Source organism: Pelodiscus sinensis, chromosome Z, assembly GCF_052426305.1.
Source record: "Pelodiscus sinensis isolate ZL-2025 chromosome Z, ASM5242630v1, whole genome shotgun sequence".
Taxonomy (NCBI): domain Eukaryota; kingdom Metazoa; phylum Chordata; order Testudines; family Trionychidae; genus Pelodiscus; species Pelodiscus sinensis.
Window position 1 is genome coordinate 14,774,876 of NC_143085.1, and position 16,161 is coordinate 14,791,036.

Below are 16,161 nucleotides of genomic sequence, written 5' to 3' on the forward strand. Positions count from 1 at the left end.
CATGTACATGCAAATATATGCAAATAGCTTCTTTCACACTAACAGGCATGACTACAAAGATTAAGGCAAGACTACACAACACAACGGCCCCATTTAAGTCAGTTCCCATAATAGTAATAAAATGCAATATTTATCAGATTTCCACCCATATGACAGCACTTTTAGGGTATGTCTACACTACAAAGTTAATTCAAACTAACAGCCGTTAGTTCGAACTAACTTTAATAGGCGCTACACATGCAAACCGCTAGTTCAAACTTAATTCGAACTAGCGGAGCGCTTAATTCGAACTAGGTAAACCTCATTCTACGAGGACTAACATCTAGTTTGAATTAAGTAGTTCAAATTAAGGGCTGTGTAGCTAGTTGGAGGCTAGCCCTTCCCAGCTTGCCCTGGTGGCCACTCTGGGCACAATCAGGGAAACTCTTCTGCCAGGGGGAGAGGTAGTGGGCTGATGTGCACCAGGTGGTGCAAGGCAGCCTCCACCCATTGCTGGCAGGCTTGCATCAGCAAGTCCAAAAACTGCACCAAAAAGCCCAGAGTGAGCTCTGGCTCCATGTTGCCAACTGCGGTGGCATCCCCAATGGGAACCACCGACACAAACAGGCGCAGAGAAAAATGCTTCGCTGTCCCTCGGCGAGGTAGGCAAGCAAGTGGAAAAGCTGAGAACCGGCTGTCCAGGGTGGTCCCTTTAAGCACGAGCCTCAGATAGCCTCAGACAGCAGCCACACAAAGCAACTACTGACCAGATGCCCTGCCGGAACAGGTTTCAGCTGCCCTTAAATGCGACCCAGCATCCAATCAGTGTGGACGCGCTAGTTCGAATTAGCAAAACACTAATTTGAACTAGTTTTTAAGTCTAGATGCATCAGTTCGAATTAGCTTAGTTCGAATTAGTTCTGTAGTGTAGACATACCCTTAATGAGCAATGACAGTCCAGGAATTTAATTTCTAAAATGCATATCAACAGAAGACCATTATATTGACTCGTGTTGTGGATCATGTTCCCTGTGGCGGCCATGTTCAAACGATTCCACCTGTGGGCTGCGTGTTGAGCCCTGCATAACCCTAAATGGCACCTTGGGCCACAAACAAATGGGCTGCAGGCCACATGCGGCCCACAGGCTGCGTGTTGAGTAGCCCTTGCTTAACCCATCCATGGACTTAGTTTTGAAGGTCAAATGGTAGAGCCCTGATGATGCAGTAGCTCCTGCTCTACAAAAACCGCTAGTGAACCAAAGAACTCACTGGAACCATTTCTGTGTCTTCCTCTGCCCCCAGTCCTGTTGCAGGCAGAGTTGGGCCCCTATAAAGAAACTACACACATTAATATGCTTACCAGAAACACACTAACTCCAGTGAGAGCTCTGGCAGGAATCAGTCCTTCAACCTTATCAAACAACAACTGTTTGCTCAGAACAAGCATCCCCAGGAATCTGCGAGTCACTCCTTTATACAGCACCATGAATAGGTAATGATATTGACAATGGGTCCTTAAGCCTCAGAGAGGAGCTTCAAAAGGCTGTGTTTCTGCATAACAGAGGTGATAATTTGCATTCTCCTTCCCTAGGTATTTTCTAGAAACTGGCACACTGTTTAAAATAATCTTTTGAAGTTCATGACACTCTTCAAGGTTTCCATTGACCAAGGTTACATACACCACAATATATAAACATTGCATTTCAAATACAATGGACTCCAAAGACACTTACACTTAATTCAGTAAGGTCTGTCCAGGGTATTGTAAGCAATTGCCTTAGCTGTCACACAGAAGCCAAACGTTCTGAAATACAATCACTTTTGAGTCTCCAGACAACAGATTTCAGCAAACTGCTCTATGCAGAAGAAAAGATACTATACAGCATTGCTCTTACACTCTCAGAAAAACTGGTCTGGTGGGAAATGTGACTGGGAGAAATAAAGAGAAAGTCTACCCTAGCCCTGATTGTATTTCCTTTGCCAGGAGCACTCAGTTTGACCTTCGGTAAACAAGATCAAGGTCTCCCTTGCTGTCCTGTCCTAGAATTCTACAATTAACAAGTGTGAGCTGATGAAAACTCCAAACTCAGAACCACTATCAGGATTCAAAGGCTGATGGCTCCTGACTAGCAGCTCATAAATCACTACAACATGACCCTTTGCATAAGGATTATTAATACAGAGAGCAAAGTGAGCATACGCTGTTCTTTTGGATGTAATGTCATTGCTGCTCATGCAAAATCGATAGCAGAAGCCTCTGAGAATGCAGAAGGAGAGGGTGGAGAGACAGATCTTTGCATGCTAACTAGGTTAATGCTATAAAAAGGGACTCAAAGGAATGTCCCCATGCAATGGGCTTCCTAAAATGCTTTTCACCCAGAAGAAAACTCCTACCCCACACTGGGCAGAGATAGTAAATGCCAAGTGGTTTACACCATATTGGGTTTTTCAATTAAATGGCTTTTCAAACATTTAGAAGTCAGGAAAAGCCACTAGTTAATTTACAAGTTAATTACAGCATTTTAAAATGTCTGGCAGTTCACTGCCAATTATCACTGGAGAGGGTAATTACTGAGTTAATCTTGGTAACTCGTATGCAGCAGGAAAGCCACATAGCTTATAATACTCCTTCATTTGAAGACACTATTCCTCTTCAATTCTCTTTACTTTTGCTCCTTTTTCATATCCACCTTACCTGCTCCTTTAGCTCATGGGTCTTTGGTGAGCCTCCCGGGGCCCTTGTACATTTCAAAAGCAGGGAGTGTGGGGGCAGTTTGAGTCCCTAGCTTGCCCCAGGTCCCCGCAGCGCTTCTGCTATTGAAATGTAGCAAGACCATTTCAAAGGCAGAAGTGCAGCCACTTTCCCACTGCAACCTTGCCCCTTCTTTCCTAGGAGGAACTGGCTTTTAAACTGGCGCCCCCCAGCACTGGACCCTGTTCCACCCCCTTGCTAGCTCTCTGTGACCGAGGCAGCAAGGGGGGGGGGGCAAAGCAACTAGTCAACTATCTGATAAGCATTTACACCATCCCTTCAAATCCTCACTGCGGAGGGACAAAATATTTTACATAACATCCCCATAGTCTAAAATTTCAAGCTCTTAATACCTGCTACTAAGCAAGACTGATTTCCAATCTGCAGTAACACAAATTAAAGTTTTTAAAAAGGAGAAACTTCCTAATGTTAAATAGTGATAGAAATGTAGCTGTGTTAGTCTGGTGTAGGTGAAACAAAATACAGGACTATGTAGCACTTTAAAGACTAACAAGATGGTTTATTAGATGATGAGCTTTCGTGGGCCAGACCCACTTCCTCAAATCAAATAGTGGAAGAAAATAGTCACAACCATATATACCAAAAGATACAATTAAAAAAAATGAACACATATGAAAAGGACAAATCACATTTCAGAACAGAAGGGGGATGCGGGGGGGAAGGAAGGTAAATGCCTGTGAGTTTATGATATTAGTGGTGATAATTGGGGAAGCTATCTTTGTAATGGGTAAGGTAGTTGGGGTCTTTGTTCAGCCCCCTGCGGAGAGTGTCGAATTTAAGCATGAATGACAGTTCAGAGGATTCTCTTTCAAGAATGCCATTTCAATGCCATTTCAACCAGAAAGGACACTGTCTCAATGACCTAATCACATGCATCTTACTTCAGAAGACTTTCAAATCTGCACTTGAAAGGGAATCCTCCGAACTGACATTCATGCTAAAATTCGACACTCTCCGCAGGAGGCTGAACAAAGACCCCAACTACCTTACCCATTACAAAGATAGCTTCCCCAATTATCACCTCTAATATCATTAACTCACAGGCATTTACCTTCCTTCCCCCCGCATCTCCCTTCTGTTCTGAAATGTGATTTGTCCTTTTCATATGTGTTCATTTTTTTTAATTGTATCTTTTGGTATATATGGTTGTGACTATTTTCTTTCACTATTTGATCTGAGGAACTGGGTCTGGCCCACAAAAGCTCATCATCTAATAAACCATCTTGTTAGTCTTCAAAGTGCTACATAGTCCTGTTTTTTGTTCCTAATGTTACTTACTTTCTTTGCTATTAAAATAAACACTTTCCCCCATTTTCCTGTTTTTCTTAGAAACAAGATAAGCTTACTTAGAAATTCTTAAAACAATTACATACAAGACAAAATTCTACCCTTAAGCATAGTTCCTGCTAAGGTGCACACCTGTGTGGCTGCACACAAAAAATTCTTCTCCTGCCCACCTCCTCAGGAGAGCCATGAGGCAGCTGGCTGAAATGGTGTGGCGAGAGAGCCATTGGAGCAGGGGCTGGGATCTGCTGTGGCTGCGTGGCAGGGGAATCCTGCTCTAGTGACTGGGGCTGCCATGTGACGGGGGAGTTGGAGGGGTCTGTTCTGGCAGCTGGGGCCAGGAATGGGACCTGTTGCATGGTGGGGGTAGGGGTGTGTGTCTGCTCCGGTAGCCAGGAACGTGTGTGTGTAAATAAATTGGGTGCCATGGTGGCACACATCCAAACCAGCACATATAACCCCAATATTGGTGCACAAGCCAAAACTCACTCTGCTCATGGTTGGAAAATCTTAGATGGAACATTTCCCTTAAGTAGATAGATGCAACCCTACTAGTCAAAACAGGAACTGCATGAAGGCGGGAACAGGTGAGGGCAGAATTTGGCACTATGTAAATAGGGATGTTCTTAAACCGTCCATAAGAAATAACCCTCAACTCCATGATGAAGCCAGAGCAGCCCTGTAAATCTAAACAGTATGATCAAATTTAGAATACACTATAAAATGGAACTTCAGATTTCAGGGACAATACTTTAATTACAACTGGAATTAACTCTGCCGGAAGACAAGCTCATAGTTACAGGCAGTGCAGTTACAGGAATCTGTTCACTCACAGCTTTTAAAATTAGAACTTATTTAAGTGAGACAGAATGTTGACCAAGACACAGAAGTTACCCACTTTTCTTTCACAAAGTGATAAATGTTCCTCTTTGCATTAAGAGGAACATTGCCAGCAGATCTAGAGATATCATTATTCCCCTTTATTTGGCTTTGGTGAGGCCACATCTGGAGTATTGTGTCCAGTTCTGGGGCCCTCACTACAAAAGGGATGTGGACACACTGGAGAGGGTCCAGCAGAGGGCAACCAAAATAATTAGGGGGCTGGAGCATATGATGAGCGATTGAGGGAGTTGGGTCTGTTTAGTCTGCAGATGTGAAGAGTGAGGGGGGATTTGATAGCAGCCTTCAACTTCCTGAAGGGAGGTTCCAAAGAGGATGGAGAGGGGCTGTTCACAGTAGTGACAGATGGCAGAACAAGGAGCAATGGTCTCAAGTTGTGGTGGGAGAGGTCCAGGTTGGATATTAGGAAAAACTATTTCACTAGGAGGGTAGTGAAGCACTGGAATGTGTTACTTAGGGAAGTAGAGGAGTCTCTATCCCTAGAGATGTTTAAGTCTGGGCTTGACAAAGCCCTGGCTGGGTTGATTTAGTTGTAATTGGTCCTGCCTAGAGTAGGGGGCTGGACTTGATGACCTTCTGAGGTCTCTTCCAGCTCTATGGTTCTATGATTCTATGATAAGGGAGCTATAACTTGTACTTACAGGAGTCACCAGTAAGGCAAAAGGGACAGCTTGGCAGAAGGAGAGTAATTCAGAGAATGCAGTTATTGCAGTATCAATATTGGGAATATTAGCAGTCAAATTACTATTGTGCTAAATGCCAAAAATATGTTTGGCTCTACAGAACTCACAAAATGAAGCCAATTCCTGCCTGAACACTTACAATGGGATACACTAGAAAGCCCAGAGGAAAAGAATATATCCTAGCTACTGAACAGCTCTACTGTTCACACAGAGTATTTCATGTATTTATTTTAAGCAGTTTTTCAAACTGGGTAAAAATCAAAACAGTTGATAAAAAGTTACAATTAAAAGAAAAATAAAAGAATAAGGTTCAGATTCAAAGGAACTATCAATGAAATTGTGTAATAAAATTGTGCTTATTTACCATCAATGACACATTTATTAAATAGCTTGGTATAATTTAGCACCATCTATTATAATGCTTGCACCTGGAAATGATGGAAACAAAAACAAGTATGCACTGCACTTTCTTTATAGATCTGCATTATTTCCTTAGCATTTGCAATATTAGGGGGGGTTGAGTGGAGTAGAACCATGAAAACAACATTTCTCTCATAACAAGGAAGGGTCTGTGGAGCTTTCCACATTGATACTCAATTGACATTGCAGCATTGTATCACAGTTGTAATTAACACAGTTCAGAGAAACTACACCCACATTCTCCCTCAAAATTCCTTTGAGGGTTCTCTCCCTCATAGGCTCCCAGCTCCTCAGTCATCACCTCTCATGGGTAGATACCCACGCCTCTCCCTCCTGACAGATTTTTCCAGGATGCACAATTCCCTGACTAGTGTGATATTCCTAGCAAACCAGACTGCCTAACCAGGATAGCATCTCTTCTTAGAGGCTACACACAGTGTAATGGCCCAAAATGGTTAGCTAGCACACAACTTTTCATAAACAAGCACATTTATTCTTATGGTAACCGCATTAAAACATATTAGAACAATAAAAAAACCCTACACGTGTGCTAATTAGTTTACCAGTGATCACTCCAACTCCAACTTAGAGCTCTGGTAAATGTCAGTCCTTGAAAATCCACAACTGAATTTTTTCCCATAGTTACAAATGTTTAAGGGCACACATACATCACAGGGCTAAAGCGGAAATAAACTACACAACTTGAGCTATGTCAATTGTGTAGATTAAATCGAAATAGATTATTTCAGCTTTTGGCACTGTCTTCACAGCTGGAAGTTCGAGGAAGAGCACTTTTCCTCTGACTTCTCTTACTCCTCGTAAAATGATGGTTACAGGAGTTGAAGTAAGAAGTCCTCCAGTTCACTCATATTTTGACATTATGTCAAAATAACTGCTTGTAGTATAGATGCGTGCTTGTAGTGTAGATGCGGACAAGAACAACAAGAGTTATTCTGAAATAACACTGCTGTGTAGACATACCTTAACTGCCTCAGATTCAAAACCAGAACAACTATGCAGCCCTTCCTTTATATCATTTCGGCCTTGGATCTTGGCCTCATGTGACAAGAGATTAGCAGACAAAGGTCAACTCCACTGGCCATAGCTTATAAAGGCTGGGTTTTTGCATAACTAGAAGTGGGGAAATTGCAGCCAGGAAAAGCTCTCCCTACCTAATTCCCAGAAGAGCTAGATAGATTCACGGAGGTTAGATCCATGAATGGCTACTAGCCAGGATAGGTAGGAATGGTGTCCCTAGCCTCTGTTTCTCTGGAGCTGGATGACGGGAGGGATCACGTGAGGATTACTTATTGTGATCCTTCCCTCTGGGGCATCTGGTATTGGCCACTGTCAGCAGGCAGGATACTGGGCTAGACAGACCTTTATGGCCGTTCTTATGTTCTTAATCACTTACCATTTTTTATTCCCAAAATCCATTATTGTCTAGCGCATTGTTTGCTGAAGTCCTTTGAACCACCAGGTCTCTCATCTGTCACATCTCTCCTCCCAGGAGGTTACAAACAATTCCAATCCAGAAGGATGCATAAATTATTCACTTAATACAAAGGATCTCACCAATACTTAAAACTTAGTTCAATAAGGTTTCTCAGGAATGTTGTAGGAAATTGCCATAACTGTCATAGCAATGACACACAGGTACAAAGTAAAAGGTTCTGAGAAGTGCATCAATAGCTCAGTGTTTGATGCTCTCCAAAAGAAGCCCTGAGTCGTGACTGACCTATTGGTTGACAGTTCTTGAAGTGATGAAGGCAGAGCTTTAAATAGGTTCTCTCTTGTGCCACCATGAAGAGCGTGTAAATTTTTTTTTCAAGTGCTGACTGTTCTCTTCTTGACTACTCCTCCCATCAACAGAAAATAACTCAATAATTTGGTTACTGATTATGATGAAAGAGTAGCCAGGGAGAAAAATAATGGCAAAAGGATGCCTGACTGGTGGTGGTAGTGCTGGAATCCCCCCTGCTTAATCAAGGCCAATAGGTGTGCACTCTGCCACAAAATAAGCGAAAGAAGAAAAGAAAAGTGAACAAAACTAGATATTAAAAGGCTATTTCTATATCTCAGACTCAGAAAAATGAGTGGGAAATCAGCAAACGTGCATGGAAAAAAAGAGGATTACATGCCAATTGAGACTCAGAGATAAGAATTTGCTCTTGAACCAGGATTTTGCTTAAATCAAGTGTAGAAATTACAACACTCATCTCTATGCCATGAAAGAACACAGGATGTACTATACGCATGTTGTAGTTCTATTTCTTCTCTTACCTTCCAAAAATTGTGTGCTTCTTGTCCAAGTATGTGCAGGAGCGAAATGTGATAAAACTGAAGGGAAATACAAACATGACACTCAAAATACAACCCTCAAGATTCAACAATATTTTAAAAGCCAACTATATTTAAAAAAAAACTTCGTAATCCAGTATGATGAGACTTTAACCATCTCCCTTCAATGGGGAGTACAGTAAACTTTCGATAATCCAGAACCTTTAGGACCCAGGGGGTTCCAGATTATCAGATATTCCGGACCATCGGAAGGGGGGGCTATAAGGGGTCTTGGGTGGGGGAGATGCCACCCCAGACCCCTCATAGCCCCCCCTTCCGATAGTCCGGCTCTGCCCCAGGCGTCCCCGATTCAGTCGCTGCTGGTCAGTTTCAGTAGCAGCTGAATCGGTGACGCCTGCAGCAGAGCAGCTCGAGTGCAGCCTGGTTGGTTCGGTAGCGCCAACTCTTGGCACGGCGAGACCAACCCAGCAGCACCCCAGCTGCTCTTGGGGACGCCTGAGGCAGAGCAGCTGGGGTGCTGCCGGGTTGGTCCGGCTACCTGGAGCACTTCCGGGTTCCTGATGGTGCCGGACCATCAGGAGTGCCGGACCATTGGAGTTTTACTGTACAATGAATGACTCTTACCGTACTTCAGCTTGTGGACATTATCTGACAACAGCCAGCTCTTTACTTCTTTATTTTTTGATACTTTTATTCCAATTTTTCGCACATTACCTTATTTACCATTTTAACCAGTAGCTTATACAAATTCTGTGACTAAGCCTGAACATCATCTTCTGTGAACATTCAGATTTTAATAGTGCCATTGTAGATCAGCAAAGCCTTATAACTCCCACTTAGGAATTTATACAGTCCAGGATTTATACATTTATACAGACCAGGATTTTGTGACTGGAAACGAATTTAACGGAGTGTCACACTATGTCAGCAGTCTAGGGATGTTAGCAGGTAGTCCGCCTGCCACTCTGAGTTTTAAATGAAGCGTGTACAGGGGAGCCTCCTTCCACCTCGCAGTGTTGCCTCTGATGCAAAAGCAGCAGTGAGAGGAAGAAGGCAGGAGCTGGTTCATGTGGGGAGCCAGGTTAAAAATTGGTTCCTGCCTGCTGGCCAGTGCTGCTGCCTCTGTTTCAGGGTGGCTTCAGCCCCTATCTGCTGGGGGCTCAAAGACCCTGCACACAGAGGCAGCTCCACAGGATGCTGCTGCCACCTCGCACTGCTGCCTCTGTAGCAGAGTGATCAGGAGCGGGGCCTTGAGCACTAAGGATGTTAACCATCAGGTAACTGACTAATTGAATAGTCAATGCATTTTTGCATTGACTATTCGATTAGTCAACAGGCCGCCTCCGCCTTTGAAGTGTAGCAACAGTCTAAAGCTATTGTTACACTTCAAAGGCGAAAGCCGCAAAGCCCAGGGTCAGCTGGGGACTCCCCTGCTGACCCCAGGCTCCATGTGGTGCTGCCGGTTAGAAACACTGCTGCAGTGGCAGCGCTGCACAGAGCCCAGGATCATCTGGGGATCCTCCAGCTGATCCTGGGCTCCCCATGGCACTGCAGCTTTGAAACACCATGGTGGCATTTCAAAGTGGCAATGCCGCACGGAGCCCGGGGTCAGCTGGGGAGTCCCCAGCTTATCCCAGGCTTCCCGCGGCACTGCCGCTTTGAAATGCCATGAGAAGCCTGATGCCATGAGAAGCCTCCCCACAGCATTCAAAGTGGCAGTGCTGCATGGAGCAGCTGACCCCAGGCTCCATGTGGTGCTGCCACTTTGAAGTACTCCTCTTCTTCCTCCCTCCCTCCCCCGTTGGTGCCTCTATCTGATAGAGGCAGTGGGAGCGGAGAGGGAAGGGAAGTAACTAGTCAACTATCCTATAAGCATTTGCATAAGTCTTTCATATCCCTAGTGAGCACACTGGCTGCCAGCCTCGCTCCTGGTGGGAGGAGCATTTTAGCAACTGTGTAACTGCTAAGAATTGTTGCGACTACACAATTACTAAAATAAACTATTTTTAACATCCAAAGTCAGCAACAATTTTCAAAATTAATTTTCACCATTTACAATATTTATTTTTACAGTTTATATGAAACTGTACTGACCTGTTAACAATTCTCCTTTCTTATTTAGTAATGACATATTTAGGTTGCAAACACAGCAGAATATGTGTTTCACTGAAATGAAACACAGACAACCTTGACTGCAATTATGTTTTTTTAAAAGTTATGAAAAACTTAAATGTAGGGTCTAAGATATTATTTGCAAGGTAAGCTCAATTACTAAAACTTTTTGGAATGGCTTAACATTTCTTTGGAAGCTCCAACCATAACTGCACAAGTCTTCATATTATGGTCTGTGGACACTGATGGTTCATGAAGAGTGGCTAGTGCTGTCTCTCCTTGTTTTCATCTGTTATACAGCATTACAGGCAACTAAAAATAAAATATTTTCCTAATAGCACTTTTCCATGTATTTGCAACAAGAAACTGTGTGACAAAGTGGGAGGAGATGCCATTTGCAAGATAATCTCTCTATTAAAATGTGGTTAACCCCATGAAAAGGTTTGGAAAACCTTGGTTTAATGTCAGAGTCTCTCAAGGGGTACACATTAAATTTAATTTTATTTATGCATCATCTGTATCATCTTATTCTCAGCTGTACAATAATTAGACCAGCAGGAATCAGATAAGAGTATATTAAAAATACTTGAGTATGTAATACAAAATACTGAAAGCTAATCATCCACGAGGAGAGTCAAAACAAAACAAAGCAAAGCTACTTGGCAAAGCTTTTTATTCTGGTGCATACATACTAATGGGTAGTTCATAGAATGACATTTATTTTCTTAGCTATATAAGACACCCCTCATAAAATTGTAAGAGACCACTTACAATTGTGATTTGTTGCTGTTGGGTCCTGAATTTGCCATGCTAAGTATGCCACGTCCAGTGTGGGACAGATTTGGCTTGAACTCATCTTTAAAAGGTTTTCCCCAATAGGATTCTCCTCCTAAAAAACAAAACAAACACAAAGAACTCTTTTCTTGTTGTCTTTATAAGTTTTCTTTTCATAATATTCTCGCTGCCTTTTAAATTGCTCCCGGCACTTATACTTACTGGTGGTGTTGCTACTGTGCTCAGATTTCTGAGGCTCCTGAATTCTTTGTAGACATTTTAATTTCTTTTCCCACTACCACTTTGATGCCTGAGTATCCCCATGGAAAATTTGGAATTTTCAACATAACATGCTGCACGCACACTGCTCTCATCAGTTGTGACTGATAAGACTGTCAACTGCATTATATATTCTGGGTACCAATTCTCAGGGATTTAATTTTTTACTGATGGTCAATCAAACTACAATCTTATTTGTGTGACATTAAATCCTGGTATTTTCCTCACAAAAATAGCGGCAATGAGCAGAAAATTATCAGTTTAATTGCTTTCTGGATATGCTGTTACTGTCAGGTTTGAATACATTTTAAAGCTTTAAATTACTGCTTTAAATACACCTTTATTGGATCAATAAGAATGTAGAAGTTCAACGCCTAACTAAGCAATCTGACACATTATAAGTGGATATACTTCATTCAAACTGATGTGATAACAGACATTCTGCACCAGATTCTTGGCTGCTGTAAAGAGACATAGCTCCATCGAAGTCAAGGGGAACTGTGTAGATTTGTATCAGCTGAGAATTTGGTCCCCTAAGACTTATTTCTTTTCACAAGCAGCAGATAGAAAAAGGGGCTAAGACTGCAGATCTCTCTTCCAGGCTGTTATACATTATTTGTGACAGATCTGACATTTTCACTTTCATCCAGGATCACTCCCAATAAGAAAAAAAAATCAAAATGCTGAGATGAGTCATTTCCATAGTTTTACAGTCAACTCCATAATCTTGTTTGACAAACCATGAAGAATATTTCATCTTTGCACACGATTAGAAAGAAAGCAAACAAAAAAATAAAAGAATTGTGAAGCAGATAGAACAGGTTTGAGAACTCTCTGGAGTAACCATATCACTTGCAAAGGAGTAATTCACTACTGGATCAGCAATATTCAATGGTTATTTGCCCATATACATAGGAAAAAAGTTATGATGCAGTTCGACAGCAAAGCAGAGAGAATATCCACCAAGGAGAATGGAAACAGGCTGCTATCTGAAGCCTAGTACAGAAAACGGAAATGTGTATCAAGTAAGAGACGCTGGAGAAATCTATTCATACAGACTTTATAATACTGTCTAATAATGAAGCATTGCAGATAGACAGCTGTAAGTGCAGATGCATATGGATCTAAACAAATGCGAAATCTCAGGAGAAACTGAACCTCTTACGGACCCAATTAATCTTGTTCAAAAGATCTGTTAATAAAGCTGAATATTGCCAGCTATGCAATTTGACAAGAAGGGGTGAAGAGAGACTCTTCTAATACCATGGGGAGTTCCTGTAAAGAATTACTGATTACATCCTTGATATTTGGCTTCTTGATTATATTAAGATCAGATGAACTTTAGTGTGACTTTATCTGGAAATCTCTCACTGTGTTATATGAGGTGTACAAGAGATCAGTAAGCTGTTACAACAGTGGTCAGCCTTGATACACTGAAGAGAATTCCTCTGAGAAACAGTTTTACTCTAGAGTAAATCAGATGTAAACAGCTTAACTGAATATCCTGCCTAGAAGCTAGTACTGCACTTTGCTTGTAATTCTCTTTCCCTTTCCATCTCTCCATCCCAAAATAGAAGATGTGGAGAAGGAAGTGACGGTGGGAATGGTTTAGGAGCTGACATATGAGGTAAGGAGAATCCATAAGGGCATGTCTAAACTATATCCTTCTTTCGAAAGAGGGATGTAAATTAGATCGAAATTGCAAATGAAGCTGGGATTTGAATTTCCCACACTTCATTTGCATAAAGGCTGCTGCACGTTCTTTCGAAAATGGATATTTCGAAAATGAAACCACGGTCGAGACGCGGTTCTTTCGAAAAAAATCCCTTTTTTGAAAGATCCTGTACTCCTCAAAAAATTATTGTACAGCTCCTCATTTTTTGAGGAATACAGGATCTTTTGAAAAAGGGTTTTCGTCCCTGAAAGAAATGCCTCTAGATAGCAGTTTCACTTTCGAAATACCTGTTTTCAAAAGAATGTGTGGCCGCCATTGTGCAATGAGGCATGGGAAATTCAAATCCCGGCTTCATTTGCCATTTCGATCTAATTTACATCCCTCTTTCGAAAGAGATATGTAGTCTAGACATAGCGTAAATGTATGGAGTATTTACCCCTTGTATTTTTGAAAAATTGAAGCAATCTTTTTTAAAAGGAGTTGTATATTTGTATATTGTACTAGCCTGTCGGTAAGGATGTTTGAAGTCGGGGAACACTACCGAAAGAGTGGATAAAAGCAGTTACCGTAAATGGGTATTGTGAGGTTAATGCCCCATGCTGTCCTAGCCAGTCATTCCACAAAAGGGCTAGGGGCTGCCTGTATGTGTGTTTAAGCAATTGAAATGAGTCAGAAGAAATTGGAGAGAAGCTGCATTTTAAGGTACAAGCAGATAGTTTTGGCTGTGGATCTGTATGGGTCTTTGGAAGAGAGAACAGGGTTGTTTCTTGGGACAAAGCAAGATTTCTGCCAAATGTAGACTTGCACTATACGTTATCAGCTCTGCTTCAAAAAACAGTGCTCCTGCATTTGTAAATAATCAAACTGCATGAAGAAAATTAATCTTGTTCGACCTGTTAATAAAGCTGAATGATGCCATCTCATTCATTTCTGATCCAAACACAAACTAGATGTGCAAGGCCATGAAAAGCTGTAACTGTTGGACAAAAAGACAATACATACTTGTATGCTCTGGCTACTGCTTGTTTGTTAGGGTAAGGAGACTGTCCCCCTGCCAATCACAATTGCCCCATCTTTCTCTGAACTGCTACTTTGATCAGCCAATTAAATTTGCAGTCCCCAAAAGCCTGATACTATAACAATTGTCAAACTGGCGTAAACTCACTCCACTGCCTTACAGCATCATCAAACTGGTGTAAATGGAGTAAGGAAGTAAGTCCTCCATTTTTACGCTCTGCCTAAATTGGATCCATTTGTATACAAGTAACAAATTTCATTTCAATTTCTCTTAGGAAACAAAATTTTTACTTCAGAGTCTCTTTGAAGAAGCTCCTAATTAACTGCCAAACAAATGTGTACTGACACTCAATTAAAAAAAAAAAAAAAAAAAAAAGAGGGACAAATGCTTCCTAGAAATTTTCAGAAACATGTATACAAATGGGTTAGAGTGTACTAATGGGTGGCCAAGATTCTGACACTGTGTGAGGCATTGAAGTTACACTACTGTCAAGATGGTGTCACCAACTGGAGAATAAAGCCAGAGGAGCAACTCAAAGGACAGAGGAAAATTGTGCATGACAGACTGTTCTCCCTGGTCCCAACAAGCAAACAGTAGGAACAGCATGCTGACAGGAGAAACGAGCCATGACTGTAATGTTTTGTGATATTCATTTTCTTATGATTTCATTCAGGGGCAGACGATGATTTTGCGGGGCCCAGAGCAGCACAATTTCACGGGGCCCCCTTTTGACACGGCGCATGCATGGTGGCGCCACGGCGCATGCGTGGGGCTTCTTGAAGTGCGGGGTCTGGGGCTGCTGCCCCGCTCGCCATGCCCTATATCTGCCCCTGATTTCATTCAAGTTGATAAGCACAGGGCTAGAAATCTTAGGTACATAATAGTTTCAGTTTCTTTTAACTACCTGAAAAGCTAATATTTTAGTAAATTGTTTCAATGTTCAGTTCAGTGCCTCCACTTATCCATGACAAAGCTGTTTCCAAAGCTCATTTGTTGGCCTAAGAGATGGGGGCAAAGGCAGAGTCTCTACAGAACTGATCTAGGAGCCTTGAGGCTGAAATTCTAAACAGAACACATACTATGTCTGTAGCAAGCTCTGCAGTGTAGGTCAGTAGGGATGTGAATGGTTTTACAGGATCCAGGTGGCTAGAGCAGCCCCTGTCTATGACAGGCTGAGCCTGGCTGTACTGCAGGCAGGGGTGCTTCAACTTTGCTATAGCAGGGTCGCTCCCAACCAGCCAGATAGGAGATGCCTCCCTCTGACCCCTGCCCATTCGTCCTTTAATCACTTAACTGGTTAAACATTACATTTAACTTAAACAGGAATTTATATCCCTAAAGATGAGTTGAGTGGAGGTGGAGATTCAAGGAGACCTAGGCAGCAATATATTTATTGAATGGGAAACTCATTCAAACTCTTGGCATCCATCTAAGTTACTCAAATAACCCCCACAATCTTCATTACAGTGATAGAAATGTAGCTGAAGCAAAAAACAGGACAATGTAGCACTTTAAAGACTAACAAGATGGTTTATTAGATGATGAGCTTTCGTGGGCCAGACCCACTTCCTCAGATCAAATAGCGGAAGAAAATAGGCACAACCATATATACCAAAGGATACAATCAAAAAAATGAACACACATGAAAAGGACAAATCAAATTTCAGAACAGAAGGGAATGAGGGGGGGAGGTAAATGTCTGTGAGCTAATTATATTAGTGGTGATAATTGGGGAAGCTATCTTTGTAATGGGTAAGATAATTAATGTCTTTGTATAGACCTAGGCGTAAAGTGTCGAATTTAAGCATGAATGACAGTTCAGAGGATTCTCTTTCAAGTCTGGTGTTAAAAGGTCTTTGAAGCAGGATGCAGGTAATTAAGTCGTTGAGACAATGTCCTTTCTGGTTGAAATGGCAAGAAACTGTTTTTTCTTTGTGATACTGTCTAATATCTGTTTTGTGGG

At 41.9% G+C, this 16,161-nt stretch overlaps 1 protein-coding gene across 1 annotated transcript in view; it reads right to left on the reverse strand.

The window, feature by feature from the left end:
* Positions 1-16,161, reverse strand: part of PPIL2 (peptidylprolyl isomerase like 2) — a 160,706-nt gene that overhangs the window by 9,251 nt on the left and 135,294 nt on the right. Inside the window, exons 15-16 of the mRNA XM_075898287.2 lie at positions 11,224-11,341; positions 8,323-8,379 (exon numbers count right to left, since the gene is read on the reverse strand). Coding sequence (XP_075754402.1) covers positions 8,323-8,379; positions 11,224-11,341 — 175 coding nt within the window. The remainder of the gene's footprint in view (positions 1-8,322; positions 8,380-11,223; positions 11,342-16,161) is intronic.